Here is a 20,924-nt window from a genome sequence, read left to right as displayed (position 1 = left end):
AACAGCCCTGCAAATGCCAGAGGTAGAAAAAAATATATATGGGACCATTATTTCGGCTTAATGGTTTTTAATGCAATGTTTATTTACAATTTTGTTTATCTTCTCTTTTAGCCAGTTCACAAGTACAAATACCGTATTTATTGGCGTATAACATGCAACTTAAATTTAAGAGGGAAGTTTCAGGAAACAAACTTACATTTTAAATAACGAACTTTGAAGCAAAATAAGCCTCACCATTGCCCATCAATGCAGCCTCACCAGTGCCCATCAATGCAGCCTCATCAGTGCCCATCAATGCAGCCTCACCATTGACCATCAATGCAGCTAGATCAGTGCCCATCTGCAGCCTCGCTATTGCCCATAATTGCAGCCTCACCATTGCAGCCTGATCAGTGCCCATCTGAGACCTCACCACTGTCCATCAATGCAGCCTGACCAGTGGTGGATTACACAGAGGGATCTCCTGTTTACACGGCGCCCGCAGTCACACACAGTCCAGCCTACTGGACCGGCCCCTATGATAGACAGAGCACTGGTCTAATGCCGGGACATGTGAGGTCTATCTTATGAGCCGGTCAAGGAGGCGGGACTATGCAGCATGAAAAATTGGGATTTCTTCCAAATAAGAGAATTCCGAGTAAACAGGAAATCCCGGCTCTGTGTAAGGCAAACCAGGTAAAATACCGGCGTATAACACGCACACATGATTTGCCCTCTATTTTCAGAGGGGAAAAGTGCGTGTTCTATGCCGATAAATACAGTAATTTTGAGCCTAGAAGTATTATTTGTTATGAAGTCAGTACAGTCTTATCTTTTCAGATAAAGTTCCCAATTGTCTCCCTGTGCATTAATGTGATCCCAAGCCAATTGATGAACTACGCTAAACGTCTAGAAATCTAAAATAAGCACTTGATGAATAACTATACAACACTGACATATGTATCCAAGCTTGCACATATTTGGGGTCCCTGTACTTGGACTAAGTAGGAGAGAATAATGAAGTGAAAATAATTGGATTATGATTCATTATACAAAATATGTTACACATTAAATGAGAATTACAGGTTTCCCATAGTGCAACCAATGTATCTTCATCAAAATGACATTGCATTAATGTTATTTTTTATTTTGTAAAAATTAGACTATGCCTTCAAGATCAGTCAAGCGTCAGCAAAACAAACGGGGAGAGTTTGCCATGGCTTTTCAGTTAAAGTGGAACTAAACCCTTCTATGCTAAACACAGCCAAGAAAGCAGCCATCTTGGCCTCTGTTTGATTTTCAGTTGCCATGGTGTTGCACATATGATCAGTTATGGCACCAGCCATTTGATAGCTTGACAGTTCTGCTGAGAGCACAAGCAACTTTGACCGTTATCATTTATGGCATATCTTGTAACAATTTTTTCTCCTGCAGACACTTCCTCCCTCTATATACCGGGCTACGGGCTTTACGTTAGAGAGTAACCACAATTATGTTCCATTGAGAACTACAAGTCTTATAGTTCTTTCTGTGAATGAATGATACAGCTGCGCGGATGGAGCCCTGCATGGCAGCGCAAATTTCAAAAGTTACAGCGGCTACGGAGGAGAAAAAACCCCCATAGAGGGGGTAGTCAGGTCCCAGGTGCACCATGATACACTGCAAGTACAGATGGGACATGTAAAATGGTGCTAAAGGTGGACTTGACCTTTAAAATGGAAGAAAAGCTCAACTGTAACTATTCTTAAAAATATTTCTTCCTTTCTCCTCTTACCTATCCTGCCTGAACAATAAAAAAACCTGTGTACTTACATATTTTTAATCCACTCTGGTCACATGATCCTGCAGCTCCAGATCCCCTGTGTCATTGAGCGGCTGCTGCAGGGGAGTAAAAGGAGCACCAAAAATGGCTGGGTCATGGGATCCTATGGGTGACGTCACTGCTCTCTGAATTCACAGTTGAGTCCTCGCCTACACAAAGCTGCAGGAGCACCAACTGCACCATAGTGAATTGAAAAAAAGGTTAGCACACACACATCTGTTTTTTTTTTTTTTTTTAACAGGTTAGGCAGCAAAAGAAGGAGGAAGAAACATTTTTAAGAATAGTTACGAGTTAGAGGTTTCTTCCACTTTAAGGCTAGGTTCACACACACATTACTGCATGTCAGTAGTGTGCGCAAAATTGCACGCTTTTCCAACACACAGGGTAACGTACTGCCATTTAGCAGATTGCGAAGCTGTCATTAAATGTTAATGGCACTCTTATGCCTTGTTTCCACTGAGCGGATCGGTTCGGCACGGTACGCTATTTTGGGTGTTTCCATTATGAAAGCAGCCCATACAACCGAACCAAACCATTCCATTCAGGGTCCTGCTTCAGATGTGGGGCCATAGAAAATGGAACGGTTCGGTTAGGGCGGAGCTACGATACATTCCACTGATTGGCTGACAGAAAACCCTCTGCTGTGCTATGCTGAGGCATTTTTTCTAAACCCTGTATGGCCCCTTGTGGTCCCACTTGCAGTGGAAACGCTCACCAGAATAGACCGGACCATTCTAGGCCATTCAAACTGTACCGACCCGAACCGATCCGCTCAGTGGAAACAAGGCATTATGCATCCTACAGTTTGGTTCCTGGGTTTTTGCAAAAGAGTCAGAAACTAATTCCGTGTATGGTTACCTATTAAAATTAATGGGCTGCCCTACATGCGATGCATGGAAAGGCATCCAAACTTTGTTTCATCTATAGGTGTGAACCAAGCCTAAAGCCTTGTACACACGGGCAAAAATCAGCCTACGTTGGTTGGTTCAGCAGGACACCGTTTGACTTTTTGGCACGCGTGTACAGCTTTCTGTTCTACATAAGCTGGTCTCGAGACTAGCTTCTGTGGAACTGGCATGCTGGAAAACCAGCATCTGATCCACATCCATTTAGCATTGGCAGATGATGGATGTTAGCGCCGATCAGGGTGTTCTGGAGGGGTGAGTGCCCCTGTCAGAACAAAGGCACAGTGGGGGGAGATGACAACGCTGTCATCACTTGAGTAAGGTCAACCACATATGGTTTGAATCTCAGCCGGTTCAGCAGGAATTAGCAAAGATTCAAACCGTTAATGGGCAGGCTGAATGTACCAATTTGATCAATCAACTTGGGTTACAACGGTTTTTGTGAGCTGTATTTTCCCTGCCTGTACCCATCCAGTGCTTTTAATATTTATGCTTTAACAAAGACTTTATACTTTACTCTCTGTGTGGGTGTGCTGACGATCTGAAGATTCTCTGTTCCATGATTATTGCTAACTGCTGCTATAGCCACTAGCAATAATCACTGGCTGCCCCCACAGGGAGCAGACAATTGCTTGGCAGGAGGGATTCCCCAGTCAGCACTGTCTGTGTTGATAGGGGGAATCGTGTGAATTTCTTTCCTGCAACCTGAGGTTGCAGGAAGGAAATTCGCACCCTGTATGGCCTGCCTCAGTACGGCAATCGCTCCATACAACCTCACCACCCCACCCTGGTCTCTGTTGTACTTACCTCTGTGGGTGATGAGCTGTCAGTGCTGGCACAGCTGTCCAGGCATCTGAAATCCGTGCTCTCCTCCCTCTTTTTTCTGCAGCGTTTCCGCGACAGATCAGAGCGATGCTGGTTCTGACTAATTACAATGTTTCTTACCTGTCCCCGAATCCCTGCAGAATGAAGAGGAAGAAGAGCGAGGATTTCAAATGGACTGCTACACTAGCTGTTAAGGATGAGCTCCGGCGTGTTCACACAGCCCACGTGCAAAGCCCGCCACGAAGTCAGCACTGCGCTGCTCTAATCACAGGCAGTGAGACATTGTCCCGATCTCTGCAGATGCGCATCATGACAATGTCTCACTGCCTGTGATTAGCGCTGTGCCGACTTCCTGTCGGACTCTGCATGTGGGCTGTGCGAACACGCCGGAGCTCATGCTTACTAGCTGTGTGGGCACTGACAGCTAATCATCCATGGAGTTAACATGAACAGAGGAAGGGGGTATACAGTGTTCATTCGCCCTTACTTTTTTTTTTCTGAAAAGATGCACTAACACTTTAAGCTTTGAAAATGATGATGGCTTGTGGTGACAGATTCTGTCTGCCCTAGTTGTGACATAATCTTACATCTTTGTGGGTAGATCTAAGTAAACGCTTCAGTTCTTCGTCTTAGCAGCCTTTGCCTCTCTCTCCTTCATTCTACAGCACCATGATTTTATGTAGCCCTACAAACCCAGAGGGGTGCTGGAAGGGAGAGAGGTGTGTGTCCTCTCACCTGCGGCCGATGGTTCTGCAGGTACATCAGAGGCGCTGCTTCTCCTGGCCTGAGAGCGGACAGGGACTGGGAAGAACCCCCGCAAGAACAGAGCCAGGCCCACCACTTGGACAAGCAGGCAGCAGCAAGCAAGAACCGACGAGCCGATCTTCATGGCTCCCCTGTCACCGTCCCCCCGGCTACCAGCTAAGCCGCACTACACATCTGAATGAGAGAACACAGACACAGCGACACTTCCTGCTTACACTTCCGCATTACGGTGTCTGTGTGAGGACAAAGCAGTGAGAACTCGCTCAACAGTGTATACTCACATGATCTGAGGGATCTACCAATCAACAAACACCAAAAGAAGCGGGAAGTGGACACTTACAATAGCGCCATACTGGAGAGAAGAGCATCGCAGTGTGTTGTCTGTAGTGTGGTAAGGAATGCTTCCCTATTCTGTGTGGAGTTCATGTATCTAGATATATTCTATATACTAGGGAATTCACAAGGTCCACTTTAGGTGCCATTATTCTTTAACCACCTCAATACAGGGCTTTTTTACCCCCTTCCTGCCCAAGGCCATTTTTCAGCTCTGTTGCACTTTGAACGACAATTGCGCGTTCATGCAACACTGTACCCAAATGAAATTTTAATAATTTTCATCACACAAATAGAGCTTTGTTGTTTTGGTGGGAATCTAGGATGGAAAAGGTCCTAGCATGCCTGTCGCGATAGGACAGGCAAAACAAGCAATTGCTTGGGGCCCCAGCCATGGTGCCGGACGCCGCTTCCTAAAAGCTGCAGCCTGTAGCGTGGCCGAGCTCCTCTTCCTTCCTCCTGCAGTCCACGCGGTAAAGGAGATTCCTGTTCCTGGCCGGACTGACAGGAAGTACACACACTGAGTGCTCACTTCCTTTCAGGCCGGGCCGGGAACAGGAAACTGAATCTCCTGCCATGCGGTACGCAAGGGGGGGTTTGGGGGGGGGGGGGTCTCCATGTGCATTTTGCTTGGGGCCCCCAAATTCCTTCAAACGGCCCTGGGTCCTAGTAGATGATAGTAGGCTCAGCAATGGCATGCAATACCAAGCTGCTGCTAACAAAGCCAACAGAATATTGGCATGCATTAAAAAGGGGACCAAATCCAGAGATAAAATGATAATTCTCCCACTCTACAAGACTCTGGTCCGGAAATAAGGGGATTGGGAGCCTAGTCCCCAACCAGGCTGCCAAAAGGACATGGGGGCAATTGGACCATTGCGGTACAGTAAAGAAATACAATTTTAAACATGTAACAATATAAAAAATACAAAAGATTTTATTGATGCAAAAAAGAATCAATTACAGATTAAAACATGGTAGCATTTCAAATATATAACCAGAGAAATAAACCCCAGAGGGGGAAAGTCTCAGTAGGACAATTGATGACAGATGGCATCTCTCAACTAGTTTCACGGGCAATAGCTGCTTCTTCAGGAGGGTGTCTGTAATTTAATTATCAAATTGATCAGAGAAACAATATAAATTGCCTGAAGGGCATACACAATAAAAAATTTTAAAAAATAATATACAACATAATGATTGGACAACATAATTATGTAAATAGAAGGAGCATAGCTGCTTACCCAAGTCTCGGCACACACCAGGCGCAGGGCGCTGCCGCCAAGGAGTGGTCCCCCGCAGCGACTCAGGGGAGCTACCAATGATGAACTGAGGGAGGGAAAAAACTGGGGGGGGGAGGAAAGGAGACAAGACCAAACTGGAAAGGAGTAGGCAGAAGGGGGTGGGGGTGGGGGGGGGGACAATGGAAAGACGGAAAAGTCCCTGTTTGGTCTTGTCTCCTTTCCTCCTTCCCCCCTCTCCGTTTTTTCCCGCCCTCCTCTCCCACACTAACCTCATCTTTGGCGTTTTTTCCCTTTCCCTTTCTTGTTTTACTTTCACCCCCCCCCCCATTCACCATCCCTTAACCTCTCTACTTTCACCATGCTTCATTTTCGACACCCCTTATCACTTCAAAATCACATTGTCTGAATTGACCAATTGATTTTTCTCATTCACATTTTTTAATGTGCACATCGCACTCATTCAATTCACCTTTTTTTTTTTCAACTTTTTTATCGATCTTAGCTCTATACCCCTTTCCCTCACTTTATTCACCATTTTGGTCCACTGGTCCACTAGTTATTAGTTTCGCAAGTCCAAAGTATATCTATTCCTTTTGCCCTATTTATCCAGATTCCAGTTCATCACCATTGGGACCACTCCTTGGCGGCGGCGCCTGATGTCTGCCGGGACTTGGGTAAGCAGCTATGCTCCTTCTCCCCCCTTCCATAATTATTTTATTCAATCATTATATTGTATATTCATTTTTTATTGTGTATGCCTTCAGGCAATTGATATTGTTTCTCTGATCAATTTGCTAATTAAATTACAGACACCCTACTGAAGAAGCAGCTAGATGGTCAGAGACTGGGGACACGGTACAGGAGATGGTCAGAGACTGGGGACATGGTACAGGAGGTGGTCAGAGACTGGGGACACGGTACAGGAGATGGTCAGAGACTGGGGACACGGTACAGGAGGTGGTCAGAGACTGGGGACACGGTACAGGAGGTGGTCAGAGACTGGGGACACGGTACAGGAGGTGGTCAGAGACTGGGGACACGGTACAGGAGGTGGTCAGAGACTGGGGACACGGTACAGGAGGTGGTCAGAGACTGGGGACACGGTACAGGAGGTGGTCAGAGACTGGGGACACGGTACAGGAGGTGGTCAGAGACTGGGGACACGGTACAGGAGGTGGTCAGAGACTGGGGACACGGTACAGGAGGTGGTCAGAGACTGGGGACACGGTACAGGAGGTGGTCAGAGAACGGGGACATGGTACAGGAGGTGGTCAGAGACTGGGGACAACATGGCACTACATGGCAGCCTATTGAGTTTAAAGCGGAGCTCCACCCAAAAGGGGAAGCTCAGCTTGTTTGCACACCTTCCCCCCAACTGCCACATTTGGCACTTTTTGGAGGGGAGCGGGCAACTGGTTTTGATGGGGTATTCTGAGATTAGCACCTCAGGTAATGCCCAGAAACAGATACCTCCATGATAATGAGGTTCCTTCATTTCAATGACAATACCCAGTGCCCTCCCCAAATGACCCAAATTATGACAGGCTTTTCAAAATTCGGCCGCTTCTAAATTATTTTTCTGAAGTATTCCCCCAGCTGTTTACCCCGGACCAAAACATATGTGTGGATGAGTCCCTTGTTAAATTTAGTGGCAGGCTTAAAATAAAACAATTTATTCCCAGTAAAAGGGCCCGTTATAGGGTGAAGGTATACAAATTATGTGACCGAGTCACAGGGTACATGTATGCCTTCAAAGTGTACGAAGGGAAAGACACCCAGCTGCAACCCCCTAATTGCCCAGACTACTTGGGATCAAGCGGGAAAATTATTTGGGACCTCATATACCCCCTAATGGAAAAAGGCTACAATTTATACGTAGACAACTTCTACACATCTCTGCCCCTGTTCCACAACCTTCACCGGAAGAAGATGCCAGCGTGTGGCACCGTAAAAAAGAACCGGAAGGGCTTTCCTCAAAGTCTTGTCAATAAGAAATTGAGAAAAGGAGAAACGGCAAGTCTACGAAAAAAATGAGATTTTGGCAGTGAAGTGGAGGGACAAAAGAGATGTCTACAATCCACAATGATACCTTCGTGGAAATCCCCAGAAGGAATGGCCTCATACAAAAACCTAAATGCATCTATGATTATAATTTGTTTATGGGGGGAGTCGACTTCAATGACCAAATGCTGGAACCATACCTTGCCACAAGACGGACATACTATTAGTATAAAAAAGTCGCAATTTATTTTTTTCAATTGTTCATATACAATTCATATGTAATTTATCGTAACTCCACCCAAAACCCCAAACGCTGCCTTGGCTACCAGGAGGAAGTTTTCACTGCCCTTTTATTCCCGAACGGCCCTCCAGAAAATATCCGATCAGATGTTCTAAGTCGACTCTCTGAACGCCACTTTCCTGATAAAATCCCGATAAAAATGTATTTTGAGGTGTAATTCTTGGTATGTACATGTTAGGTGTTCCTTGCATGTTGGATCTCTGTATGTGGCCACGCTGTGTAGAAGTCTCACATGTGGTATCGCCATACTCGGGAGGAGTAGCAGAATGTATTTTGGGGTGTCATTTTTGCTATCTAAATGCTATGTGTTGGAGATAGCTTATAAACGGACAACTTTGTGTAAAAAAAAAAAAAAAAAAAAATGCGTTTTCTTTTTTTTTTCCACATTTTCCAAAAACTTCTGGAAAAAAATGAACCGTTCAAAAGACTCATTATGCCTCATAGATTATACGTTGGGGTGTTAGCTTTCCAAAATGGGGTCATTTTATGGGTGTTTCCATTGTCCTGGTGCTCCAGGGCCTTCAAAAGTGTAATAGGTGGTTGAGAAATGTGATGTGTAATTTATGCTCCTAGAACACGAGGTGGTGCTCCCCTGCATGTTTGGCCTCTGTATGAAGCCAGGCAGTAAAAAAGTCCCACACGTGTCCCATACTCAGGAGGAGTAGCAGAATGTATTTTGGGGTGTCATTTGTGGTATACACATGCCATGTGAGAGAAATAAGCTATTACAATGACAATTTTGAGGGGGGGCGGACCTCAATTTTGCAAAGAATTGTGGGAAAAAATTACAACTTCAAATAACACACCATGCCTCTAACTAAATACATTAAATGTCTACTTTCCAAAAAGGGGTTATTTGGGGGGCATTTGTACTTTCCTGGCTTGTTAGGGTCTCAAGAAGTGAGATAGGCCACCAGTACATCAGATGTGATATTTTTTTATGATTTGCACCATAGCTTGTAGACCTCTAAAACTTTCACACAGACCAAATAATTTCCACAAATTTTTGGTTATTTTTACCAAAGATATGTAGCATTATAAATTGTGGCCAAAATTTATGAAGAAAAATTAATAATTTGCAAAATTTTATCACAGAAATTAAGAAAAATTAGTTTTTTTTCCAAATTTTTGGTCTTTTTTCATTTATATCGCAAAAAAATAAAAAACCCAGAGGTGATCAAATACCACCAAAAGAAAGCTCTATTTGTATGAAAAAAAGGACAAAAAAATCATTTGGGTATAGTGTTGCATGACTGAGTAATTGTCATTCAAAGTGTGAGAGCGCTGTAAGCTGAAAATTGGTCTGGATAGGAGGGGGGTTTAAGTTAGAGGTCGACTGATATGGGGTTTTCTCTGGCCGATGCCGATATTTAGAAATCGCGGTGGCCGATGGCCGATATGTGATGCCGATTTTTTGGGCCGATATATTTGGCCGATTTTTTTTTTTGGAGCGGTGTATACCACTCCTCCACCACTCCTGCCCATTGAAATGAATGCGCACCACTGCCGAAGCGCCTGCAAAGCGTTTTGGCAGCGGCGCTTCAGGGGCGCATTTAACCCCTTCCTCGGCCGCTAGCTGGGTTATAAGCGCCCCGCTAGCAGCCGAATAGCACCTCTAAAATGACGGCAAAGCGCCGCTAAAGCTAGCAGCGTTTTACCATCAACTCCTGCCCGCTCCAGTGTGAAAGCAGCCTTAAGTGATAAGTGATACAGAAAATTTTTTACATTTAAACATTAAACAAAACAAACCTCCAATCAGTTCACTTGTATGTATAATTTAGAAAAAAAAAAAAAAACTATCTTAAATAATAAATACACAAAAACAGGTAATCAAAACTTTTGGACGAAAAAAAATGGGCTAACTTTACTGCTTAGTTTTTTTTTTTTTTTTAATTCATTACTGTATTTTTTTTTTTTTTTTTAATTGCGTTTGAAAGACCGCTGCGCAAATACCGTGTGACATAAAATATTGCAACAACCACCATTTTATTCCCTAGGGTCTCTGCTAAAAAAAATATATATAATGTTTGGGGGTTCTAAGGGATTTTCTAGCAGAAAATACTGGATTTTTACCTGTAAGCAACAAGTGTCAGAAAAGATTTAGTCTTTAAATGGTTAAACTGAGAGCTTCTACACGCAGAGTTCAGTCTATTGATAAAAAGAACTTGAAAAGATACAAATGTATCTTCTTATCAGACTTGGCAGGCTGCCCAGAGGAGGAGAGAATCCTCTCTACAGGCAACTTGCATTGACTTCTATTACAGAAGTCATTTGCAAGTCACGGCTGAAGTTACAATCGGCCTTTTTTATCAGCACAATCGGCCGATGCCGATTAAGTAAAAAACGCCAAATATCGGCCGATATATCGGCCGGCCGATATATCGGTCGACCTCTAGTTTAAGTGCCCAGTAAGCAAATGGTTAAGCAACTTCAGTCAAGCAGGGCAGCCCACATGCTAATCGACATTTGGCTGGTCACTGCTGGACCAGTCAATTTTTGATCAGTGTACGGCGAGCTTCAGTAACACCCACTATAAGGCCCCTTTCACACTGGGGAGGCGTCGGCGGTAAAGAGCCGCTATTGTAAGCGGCGCTTTACCGTTGGTATGCGGCCGCTAGCGGGGCGGTTTTACCCCCCTGCTAGCGGCCGAGAAAGGGTTAAAACCACCGCGCGCTTTGCCGGCGGTATAGCCGCGCTGTCCCATTGATTTCAATGGGAAGGAGCGGTATACACTCCGCTCCTTCACCACTCCGAAGATGCTGCTAGCAGGACTTTTTTTCCCGTCCTGCTAGCGCACCGCTCCAGTGTGAAAGCCCTCGGGGCTTTCACACTGGAATTAAAGCAGCGGCACTTTCGGGTCGGTTTGCAGGTGCTATTATTAGCGCAATAGCGCCTGCAAACCGCCCCAGTGTGAAAGGACCCTAAGACCTGGTTCATACTAGTGCGATTTTAGATGTGGCTTGAGTCGCACTGAATCGTATGGCAAGATAAATCACATTGTTTTCAATGGTGCCCGTTCATATCAGTGTGACTCGGCGTGGAGCAATTTATGCCACACTAGCGAATCTGTTCATGATAACAATTATGAATTGTGTAATGTTTTTCTTTGTGTTGTATTACACTTGTAAGCCAACATTGTACATTGTTTATACATTCATTTTATTTATTTATTTATTTTGGTTACAGTTTTTGAAATCAGTCTACTGGGATGGAATCTGACAATACATTCACTTATAATTTCACGCCATGGGTCAATGAACATTCTAGGGGAATATGCTTCAAAAGGCAAAGGATTGAAAATGGCAATTTAGGTGATAAGAGTGATGAAAAAGATGATTATAAAGCTCCATCTATGTTAAAAGGTAGGTCAGGTGTATTATTTATATTTAGCCTTTCACATTACTTTAGCACACAGCTCTAGGTTTCCTTGCAGTCCCACCTCTCCACGTCTAGGTTTAAGCACTCAGGTCCATCCTCCCCAACCAATACTATACTTTAGAAAAGACACATATGCAGCCCTCCAGTCTTCTCCATTTGCTAAGTTATTATTCCAAGGAACTCCTATCGCCCTCCTGAGCTGCTCCCTCAAATGCATTTTACCGTCCATTTGAACTTAATTGTAGAATTGAAGTAAAACGCTTTGGAAGGAGATGCTCAGGCAGGTGCTGTGACTTCTTCATTTTTATAAACTAGTAAGTGGAGGACAATGGGGTATGGCTTGTGTATCTTTTCTCTTGTATTTCATAATGCTGTAAATGTGGTATTCTTCTTTTTTTTTTTATTGGTTTAAAACCGTTTTTTTTTTTTTTTTTTTTTTTTTTTATATTGCAGAAAAAAGTCCTAAAGTAACGATAAACCATTATAGTAGAATGCCATATTTTTTGTAATGGATTAGAACCACGTGTGTGTTTTTTTTTTTTTGCACCCTGTGTCCTAATTAGAGAGATTCTCCAAATATTCAAGGTCACGTTTACACTATCCTGCTTGGTAAAATGCAGCTTTTTACTGTACAGGCAGGTTGAGAGCAAGCTCCAGCAGGGGGCATTTTGTTGTGCGTTTTAGAGCATCACACTTACTGCTTGTGTTTTTTTTTAAATTCACCTTAAAATTATACAACTGACTCATAGTTTTCAACAATAAACAAAGGCATGATCATCTTGGATGAAGAGGTTGTCAATAATGTACAACCTCGATTCCAAAAAAGTTGGGACGCTGTGTAAAATCTACATATAAACAGAATACAATAATGTGCAAAACTCAAAGCCACATTGTATTCACAATAGAAAATCACAAACATATCAAATGTCTAAACTAAGAAAATGGACCATTTTTAAGAAAAAAATAAGTAATTTTACTAATTTTAATGAGGTAAACAACAAGTCCTGATTCAAGACGGCAGTACAGGAGGGGACATGTGGGGGAAGAGCAGTGGGTGATAAAAGGGACAACACAGGATCCCTGCCTTGTGAAAATGTTTATCCTTCAAATAGCAGCAAAGGTAAGTGGCACATGGAAAGAGAAATTCATTGACGGGGCTGAAGTTCCTCTTTAAGGGCTTGGTCACTCTATGTGCGGTGACCTGTGTTTTTCAACACTAAATAAACGCAGGTCACCACTAGCGTACACAATTGTTTTCTAGGTACCCTGTTCACACCATAATGCTGGTATGATGTGCATTGTAGTGTGGAAAAAGTATATGACACTTCAAATTGAGTATATATATATATATATATATATATATATATATATATATATATATATATATATATATATATATATATATATATATATATATATATATATATATATATATTTTTTTTTTTTTATTTCATACAAGTTTTTAACCTGTGTTTTGCTATGTATTGTGTTGTTTATTATTTATATATCCCTTCTTCAGTGGAAGCTCCATAGGTGTTCCTGGGGCAGCGCCCCACCAGTTTGCAGGGAAAAAATAAAAATTAATAAAAATAAAGTCTACACCGTAATTATTTTTTCTGTTGAGTTTTTAACTTTGTGTATATCTGTATATTTTGATATATCTCTCTCGCTCTCTGCTGTTGCTAGGTAGATTAGAAAAAAAAGTCTAAGCGGGATTTTTTTCTTTTTTTTGCTAATCTGCCTAGCAACAGACCGTCTGTTCGAAAAATCATTACAACTGTAATTTAGAAACCATGAGTAACAGTTTCTCCATGCTTACTGGCTGCCTGCCTGTCCCCTATTGTGTTTAATGGGAGTTTATTAGGGCGGGCTGAAATACCGACCTGGCCTGCCTGTTGAGCTCCCTAATTTGCTCCCTGCACCAGAGGGTGGAGATCTGGAAGGTCCAGCCCCCAGGATAGTAGTCACCGAGCCTGGAGTAGGGGCAGCCCAGCCCTGCCAGGTAGGTGTCTCTAGGGATCGGTAGGTGTGTCCACACAGGTTTACACCTGGCACGTGAAGGGTGTGTGATGGGAGACAGTCCGGGATGTGGAGGCAGGATGATGCTCGGAGTCTTCATCCCGGCACGTGGACAGACAGTGTACACAGCATGGAACTAGGAGCCCGCACACCAGGGATGGGAGCCTGCTGAGCATGTTGTCCCTGCAACAGTTCACCAGTGGTCGAAAAGAAAAATGAAACGTACTGTGAAAATTCACCCTGTCTCAGTAAGATTAGTGCTATACTATGCTCATATTTTATCCACAATGCAAAGTGCAGCAATTTAAAGCATCCAATTAGAATAGAATTTATTTTACTAAAGCAAGACCAGAGGAAGATGGATTCTAATTGGTTATGTACTGCTTTACCTATTGTATTGTTTTATTAACTAGACATGAATCTCCACCATACCGGGGGAGGAGAACTACCGACCCATCACCGCCACCCACAGGGTAAGAGCGATATAGTATGGAGTGATATAGAACAGTGCAAGGTCCACTAATATTGTTCAGTGTGATACAGTACAGTGTTGTCGCCTCTCTTACACTCGGTTCACACAGGGGGCGACTTGTCAGGCGACTTAGCCGCCTGGCAACTCGCGTCCCGTTCTGTACTATGGAACTGTTCTAATAGGAACGACTCAAGTCGCTCCGACTTAGAAAAAGGTTCCTGTACTACTTTTGAGGCGACTTGCATTGACTTCTATACTGAAGTCGTGTGCAGGTCGCCTCACAGAGTCTGCCTGCAAGTCGTGTTGCCCCTGTGTGAACCGAGCCTTATAGTACTGTGCCAGCTTCATTACTATATATAGTGTTGGTTCCTCTCCTATAGTATAGTGTATATAGTATAGTATCACTGGTGACAGGGCTGAGACTTGTAGACTCCCCATACTGTGTGGGAACTTGTACATGATGGGGGATGATGATGGGGGTACAGTCAGCAGATGAGATGCCAGCCAGTGTATACAGTACAGACACCTTCTCGCCGGTGTATTGTACAGTACTGTTCCCTGTCAGTCACTATGGTGCCTGACTGGTTATATCCTAACTGCTGCCCACTGACAGTGATCACCGTCTCATCATGCGCTTATCAGAGCAGTGCCCAGTGATCGGTCCGTGTCCTTTGTCACTGCACAGCCCGATCCCTGTCTGGAGTGCGGAGAGGATGACTGTGTACAGTAAACCGTATAGAAGAGGACACGGGGCTCCTTCCCAGAGATGATCCCAACCGATCACTGCACCTCCAGCCGATTGAGGGGCTCTCACATCCCAGTAGTAAGCAGTCAGCTGTTGCGTCATGAAGGCTGGGGCTGGTTGTCGCTATGGGTTACAGTGTTATCACTATAGGTTACAGCATTATTGCTATGGGCTACAGTGTTATCACTATAGGTTACAGCACTATTGCTATGGGTGGAATACAGGGGACGAAGTGAGCGGAGTCTATAAGGGGTGGGGCTTATGAGAATTGCCCTTCTTCCAAACTTCATAATAAAAGAATATTCTAAATGTAAAAAAAAAAAAAAAATAGAAGTTTTGTATTCTTGTCTTTAGGGAGTTCAATCACCTTTGAATAGTAGCCTTCATTTACTTTGTGGTCATTTTATCTTTTTTCTTTCAGGAACTTGTTTTGTACAGCTGCATGCCCACCAAGAAATCTTCCAGTCTGAAAAGTGGAAGCCCAATGGCAGCACCCTATATCACCCACTTTCATCACACCTTTTAGTAAACTTTGAAAAATATGATCAAATCAGCTTTGATGAAGGATTGTTTTTTATTGGCGATGAAACGGGGGGATGTTTGCAAAAAGAACAAGGTAAGGTTGCTGGGAGGGAAAGTTCACCTGAAAATAGATGTCAAGTTTGACTATCTTTTTTTTTTTTTTTTTTTTTTCTTTTTTTAATTATTATTTAATTATTATTATTTATTTTTATTTTTTTATTGCTTCTAAAAATATTCCTGCTCACTTTTTTCTTGCCCTAAGTAATAGTCACTTGCTTTGTCAAGGATCGGCCTATGCCTGTCTCTCATACATACTATTTGCAATGGTTATATTTGCCCCTGATATATGCTTTTCTGCAATGGATCACTTTTCAGAGTTGTTTGACAGGTGAAGAAGTATTGATAGGTCTCCTCCTTGTCACCTGTTTTAATACTGTAAATGTTACACTATTGGGTGCATTACCTACAGCTGCAAGGTGAGTGGGTTATAACATGGGTTATGTTGGGCAGTAGTACTGCCCATCGAATGAGATAAGGGGTATCATTTTTGCTGCGGCACGTTTACACCTGTGTTCCGGCTGCTTTTGCAGTGTAAAAAAGCAGCTCAGCCATCTGTTTTTGCCACCCCCTATCACAAGTGTAATCAACCCCCTAAAGTAGAATTGAAGGCAAAACCTTTTTATTTTTTTTTTACATTTTGGATAGCGTTAGGGAGAGTAAAACTCCTGTCAGTATTATTGATAATAATATTATTATTTTCATCTGTGTCACATTGTGGAGATGTCCCTTCACTTCCTGCCCCATAGCTAAAATAAGTAGTAAAAGGGAATCTTTGGTTGTCACCAGGGTCACCCGAACTAGTATCTCCACTGGAAAATTTCCCCTCTATTCCTGTTCTGGTGACGACCCAAATTTTTTTATATTCTCTTTTACTTTTACTTTATAAAAGCCTGACAGGTGTTCAAATCCCTCTCCACTCTATCCAAAAAGAAAAAAAATTGCCTTTAGTTATAGTAGAAGGTAAACGGCAATATCTACAGCAAATCTCTCTAGGCTGGCACACTTTTTTAAGCTGGAGTGGGACATGATAGGGAGATTTACTTAAACTGGAGCACTCAGAATCTGGTGCAGCTGAGCATGGTAGCCAATCAGCTTCTAACTTGTTCAATTAAGCTTTGACAATAAAACCTGGAAGCTGATTGGTTTCAATACATGTTGCACATGTTGCACGCTGTAGTTTTAGTAAATCCCCCTTATGTGTTCTGCAGAGAGTGGAGGGGAGCTAGAATTGACGAACAGAGTTTAGTAAGGCCTGTTTATCACAGGCTTCAGTTTGTATAAGAGCAGTGTGAACAGCAAGCTTTGACAATGCATTAGCAGAGCTTTCAGCAGGCTTTGCTGAAGCTTTTTAAAGTACCCTTCAGCTTCAGTCTGTAAATATTGAACACCGATCTTAATGAAGTGTTGATTGTTGCTTTAACTGTTTATAGGCTGTGGGCAGACAGGAAGCAGCGCCAATGGGGGTTAATTTACCTGTATGTTACCTAGAGGTCGACCGATATGGGTTTTTCTCTGGCCGATGCCGATATTTAGAAATCGCGGTGGCCGATGGCCGATATGTGATGCCGATTTTTTTGGGCCGATATATTAGGCCGATTTTAATTTTTTTAAATTTTTTTTTCCCCCCTTCATCTCAAAAAAATCTAACAGTTAGACCCCTTTCACACTGGGGCATTTTTTTAGGCGCTTTTGGGCTAAAAATAGCGCCTGTAAAGTGCCTGTAAAACGGCTTCCCTACAGTCTCAGTGTGATATCCCGAGTGCTTTCACACTGAGACGATGCGCTGGCAGGATGTCTTTGGAGCGGTGTATACCGCTCCTCCACCACTCCTGCCCATTGAAATGAATGCGCACCGCTGCCGAAGCGGCTGAAAAGCGTTTCGGCAGCAGCACTTCAGGGGCGCATTTAACCCCTTCCTCGGCCGCTAGCTGGGTTATAAGCGCCCCGCTAGCAGCCGAATAGTGCCGCTAAAATGACAGTAAAGCGCCGCTAAAACTAACAGCGTTTTACCGTCAACGCATGCCCGGTCCAGTGTGAAAGCAACCTTAAGTAATAAGTGATACAAAAAATTTTTTATATTTAAACATTTATTGAACAAAACAAACCTCCAATCAGTTCACTTGTATGTATAATTTAGATTAAAAAAAAATAACTATATCTATCTTAAATATTAAATACACAAAAACAGGTAACCAAAACTTTTGGACGAAAAAAAATGGGCTAACTTTACTGCTTTTTTTTTTTTTTTTTTTAATTAGTGTATTTTATTTTAAAAAATTGCGTTTGAAAGACCGCTGCGCAAATACCGTGTGACATAAAATATTGCAACAACCGCTATTTTATTCCCTAGGGTCTCTGCTAAAAAAAATATATATAATGTTTGGGGGTTCCAAGTGATTTTCTAGCAGAAAATACAGAATTTTTACTTGTAAGCAACAAATGTCAAAAAAGATTTAGTCTTTAAATGGTTAAACTGAGAACTTCTACACACGGAGTTCAGTCTATTGATAAAAGAATCCCAAGAGATACAAATGTATCTTCTTATCAGATTTGGCAGGCTGCCCAGAGGAGGAGAGAAGAAACCTTCAGAAAACTTGCAATTGACTTCTATTACAGAAGTCATTTGCGAGTCAGGCTGAAGTTATAATCGGCTTTTTTTATCAGCACAATCGGCCGATGCCGATTAAGTAAAAAAAGCCAAATATCGGCCGATATATCGGTCGACCTCTAATGTTACCCCGCATCGGCAGAGCGCACACCCAGGAGCCTGGGGATCTGTGTGTGCCCCAGACACAGCAGTTTACATGGTCTTGTACCATGTGATTACTGTTTCCAATCACAGCAATCACATAAGAGATCACATCAGAGAGCACCAATGCTGCAGCCTTTCAGCCTGAATGCACACTCAGACTGCAGTGCCAGCCTGCCCCAGTGTCCCTGATCACTGCCTCAAGGGTAACAACAATAAAGTGTGCGGGCAGCCCATTTTAGCTGTCCCATTGTCACCAGTGCTCATGCCATTACACCATACCGGCGTTCTTATCACTGCAATACCCCATACCATCGTTCCGGTTTCACTGCCATACCCCATACCAGCGTCCTGATCACTGCCATACCAGCGTCCTGATCACTGCCATACCCCATACCAGCGTCCTGATCACTGCCATACCACATATCGGGGTCCAGATCACTGCCATACCCCATACCAGCGTCCAGATCACCGCCATACCTGCGTCCTGATTACCGCCATATCAGTACTAGTGTAAACAGAGTCAGTGTCCCCAAATTTTCCACTGTCCTGGTAAGGAAACGACTGGCAGCATCTGGGTCCGGGCACACAGAGGAACTGATGTTGTTCCTCCCACTGTGTAATGTCAGAATCGTGTTGTCACTGGCCAGGGAAGCAGCCAATCTGACCGATCTGTGTCTGGTTGGCTACTATGGAGGTCAGAGGAGAGGTCTGGGGTCTAATAGTTCCTAGATCTATCTTTAAAGAGGACCTATCATGGCCCATGCTGTCACAAGGGATGCTGTTTATCCCTTGTGATTAGCAATAAAATTGATTAAAAAAAAGCAACTGTAAAAATGTATTTTTAAATAAAATGGATAATAAAAATAAAGCACTGGTCCGACATGTATATGTAAAGGGCAATTGCACCACACGTGAAATATCGCCGTGAACCTCTGAGTGAGAGCAATACTTTTCACTCCAGACCTCCTGTGTTACCCTAAATTGGTAACCTGTAACGTCTTTTAAAGTGTCACTTATGGGGATTTTTAGGTACTGTAGTGTGGCGCTATGCCACGGGCAGATGCAAATTTAAAGTGTGACTTTTTTAAAATATTTTTTATTAAGCTCCTTTTATTCATTTTCAGTGCAGTACAAAACTGTGCACTTAAAGCGCAACTTTCCAGTCTCAGGGCACTTGGCCCACACGGGCACATAGAATCTTAAGGCAAGAATATTAGGCCTATTATAATGCGGCCTCAAAGACTGTACAACGTACAACACAAAAAATAAAAATTAGGGAAACTGGTATATCACAGACCATTCTGGTTAATATTTTCAGAAGCATTAAGGAGCCCCATGCACACCCGTTAAGCATGTGCAGGGATTTAACTATACACTGCCGTAGAAGGCTCCGCTAGCCATTTGGCCCCGACCTTATATTTTTTGGGACAAACTCTGATGGTATGTATCTTTATAATATGGTAGGGCATTATTAACTTGCAGTTTCCAGAAAGAAATGAAAAGATTGGATCGCTTTTTCCAGCGGAGCGTAATGGCTTTCCTAGCATGAGCATGAGTATTCCTAGTATGAAACCGGTCATGGTTTTCTCTGCTACACTAGGAATTATATCCTCAATCAGGCCCAGCAGGCACATCTTTGGGGAGAGGGCAATGGGGGTGTCGGCCAGCGAATTGATTACCGATGGTACCTGTGTTCAAAATAGAACTTTTACAGAGCAGCACCAAAATATAAAAGTGCCCTTGAGGATAAGCACAGAGCCAGCATGCTGGAGAGTGGGCAGGTCCCATTTTATATCTATACGGGTAAGGTGAGCTCTGTGAACAATTTTGAAATGGATGAGATGGTCACGTAGGGAAACTAACATTTTAAATACAAAGTCCAACAAGTCCTCCCTGTCCTCAGGATTTAACTCGGGAACAACAGTAAACCAGTGTTGACGAAGCGCAGATAGCTCCGGAGAAGATGCCTTAAGGAGATGTGCATAGAGAATAGAAGTGGCCTTTTCTGAGCATTCATAACTTTGTAATCCTTTCCAAATCCAAGGTCACCAGCTGGCTCTCCTCATGGTGAAATTGACTCCTGAACGCCTGGGAGAGTTGTAAATATCTGAAAAGATACACTGGGGGGACGTTGTGGTTGGAGACAAAATAGTCAAAGGGGTGGAGTGATAGATCTGACGTGAGACATCTTTCATTAATTTGATGTTAAATTTAGTCCAGGCCACAGGCTGAGGGAGTTTAAACAGTTGAGGTAGCATAGTGTTTTTCCATAGGGGAGAATTTGGAAAACCCGCTGAGTGTAAATAACGCTCCCTGGCAAGTCCCACCTTCCAGGCCCTGAGAGTAGTGAGCATTGAGGGTGTTAAGTCTTACGGAGCTCTAGGGCCACAGAAAGGCAGAAATTTTAAGATCCTCAACGGAGCGTAGTATAGTATTGCAGCCTCCAGTACCATAGATGAATTAAGTCTGGATTCAGCCACCAGGCCAAAGTGACCAGCTGGGTAGAAATATAGTATTTGTGACACTCGGGTAGCGCTAGGCCGCCTTGTGAAATAGGGCGTATTGATGTGGACAGCTTAAAGCGAGGGGGGCGTGGACCCCAAAGAAAAGAGGAGAGCATACCATGCAAATGCATAAAAAAGAATTTGGGAATCCATTGCAGAGAATTGCGGAACAGTTAGTTGAATTTAGGGAGAACTTTAATTTTAATTAAGTTAACACGCCCTAGTAGGTACAGGGGAAGATTCTCAAATGCTTTCAGTTTAGTCTTGACCTGTTTAACAACTGGGGTCAGGTTCAGC

At 43.2% G+C, this 20,924-nt stretch overlaps 1 protein-coding gene across 2 annotated transcripts in view; it reads right to left on the bottom strand.

Moving 5' to 3' along the window:
- The window catches only part of PIGG (phosphatidylinositol glycan anchor biosynthesis class G (EMM blood group)), an 87,286-nt gene extending 82,729 nt beyond the window's left edge, over nucleotides 1-4,557 (bottom strand). The window contains exon 1 of one of the 2 annotated variants that reach the window (XM_073595795.1): nucleotides 4,267-4,557. In XM_073595795.1, the coding sequence (XP_073451896.1) occupies nucleotides 4,267-4,420 (154 nt within the window). In that variant the 5' untranslated portion in view covers nucleotides 4,421-4,557. The remainder of the gene's footprint in view (nucleotides 1-4,266) is intronic. The other variant, XM_073595804.1, reaches the window with a different exon arrangement.
- Between the last annotated feature and the right edge of the window lie 16,367 nt (nucleotides 4,558-20,924).

This window comes from Aquarana catesbeiana, linkage group LG01 (assembly GCF_042186555.1).
Source record: "Aquarana catesbeiana isolate 2022-GZ linkage group LG01, ASM4218655v1, whole genome shotgun sequence".
Taxonomy (NCBI): Eukaryota; Metazoa; Chordata; class Amphibia; order Anura; family Ranidae; genus Aquarana; species Aquarana catesbeiana.
The sequence above is the reverse complement of the archived record's forward strand: the minus strand, read 5'-3'. Positions and strand labels throughout refer to the sequence as shown.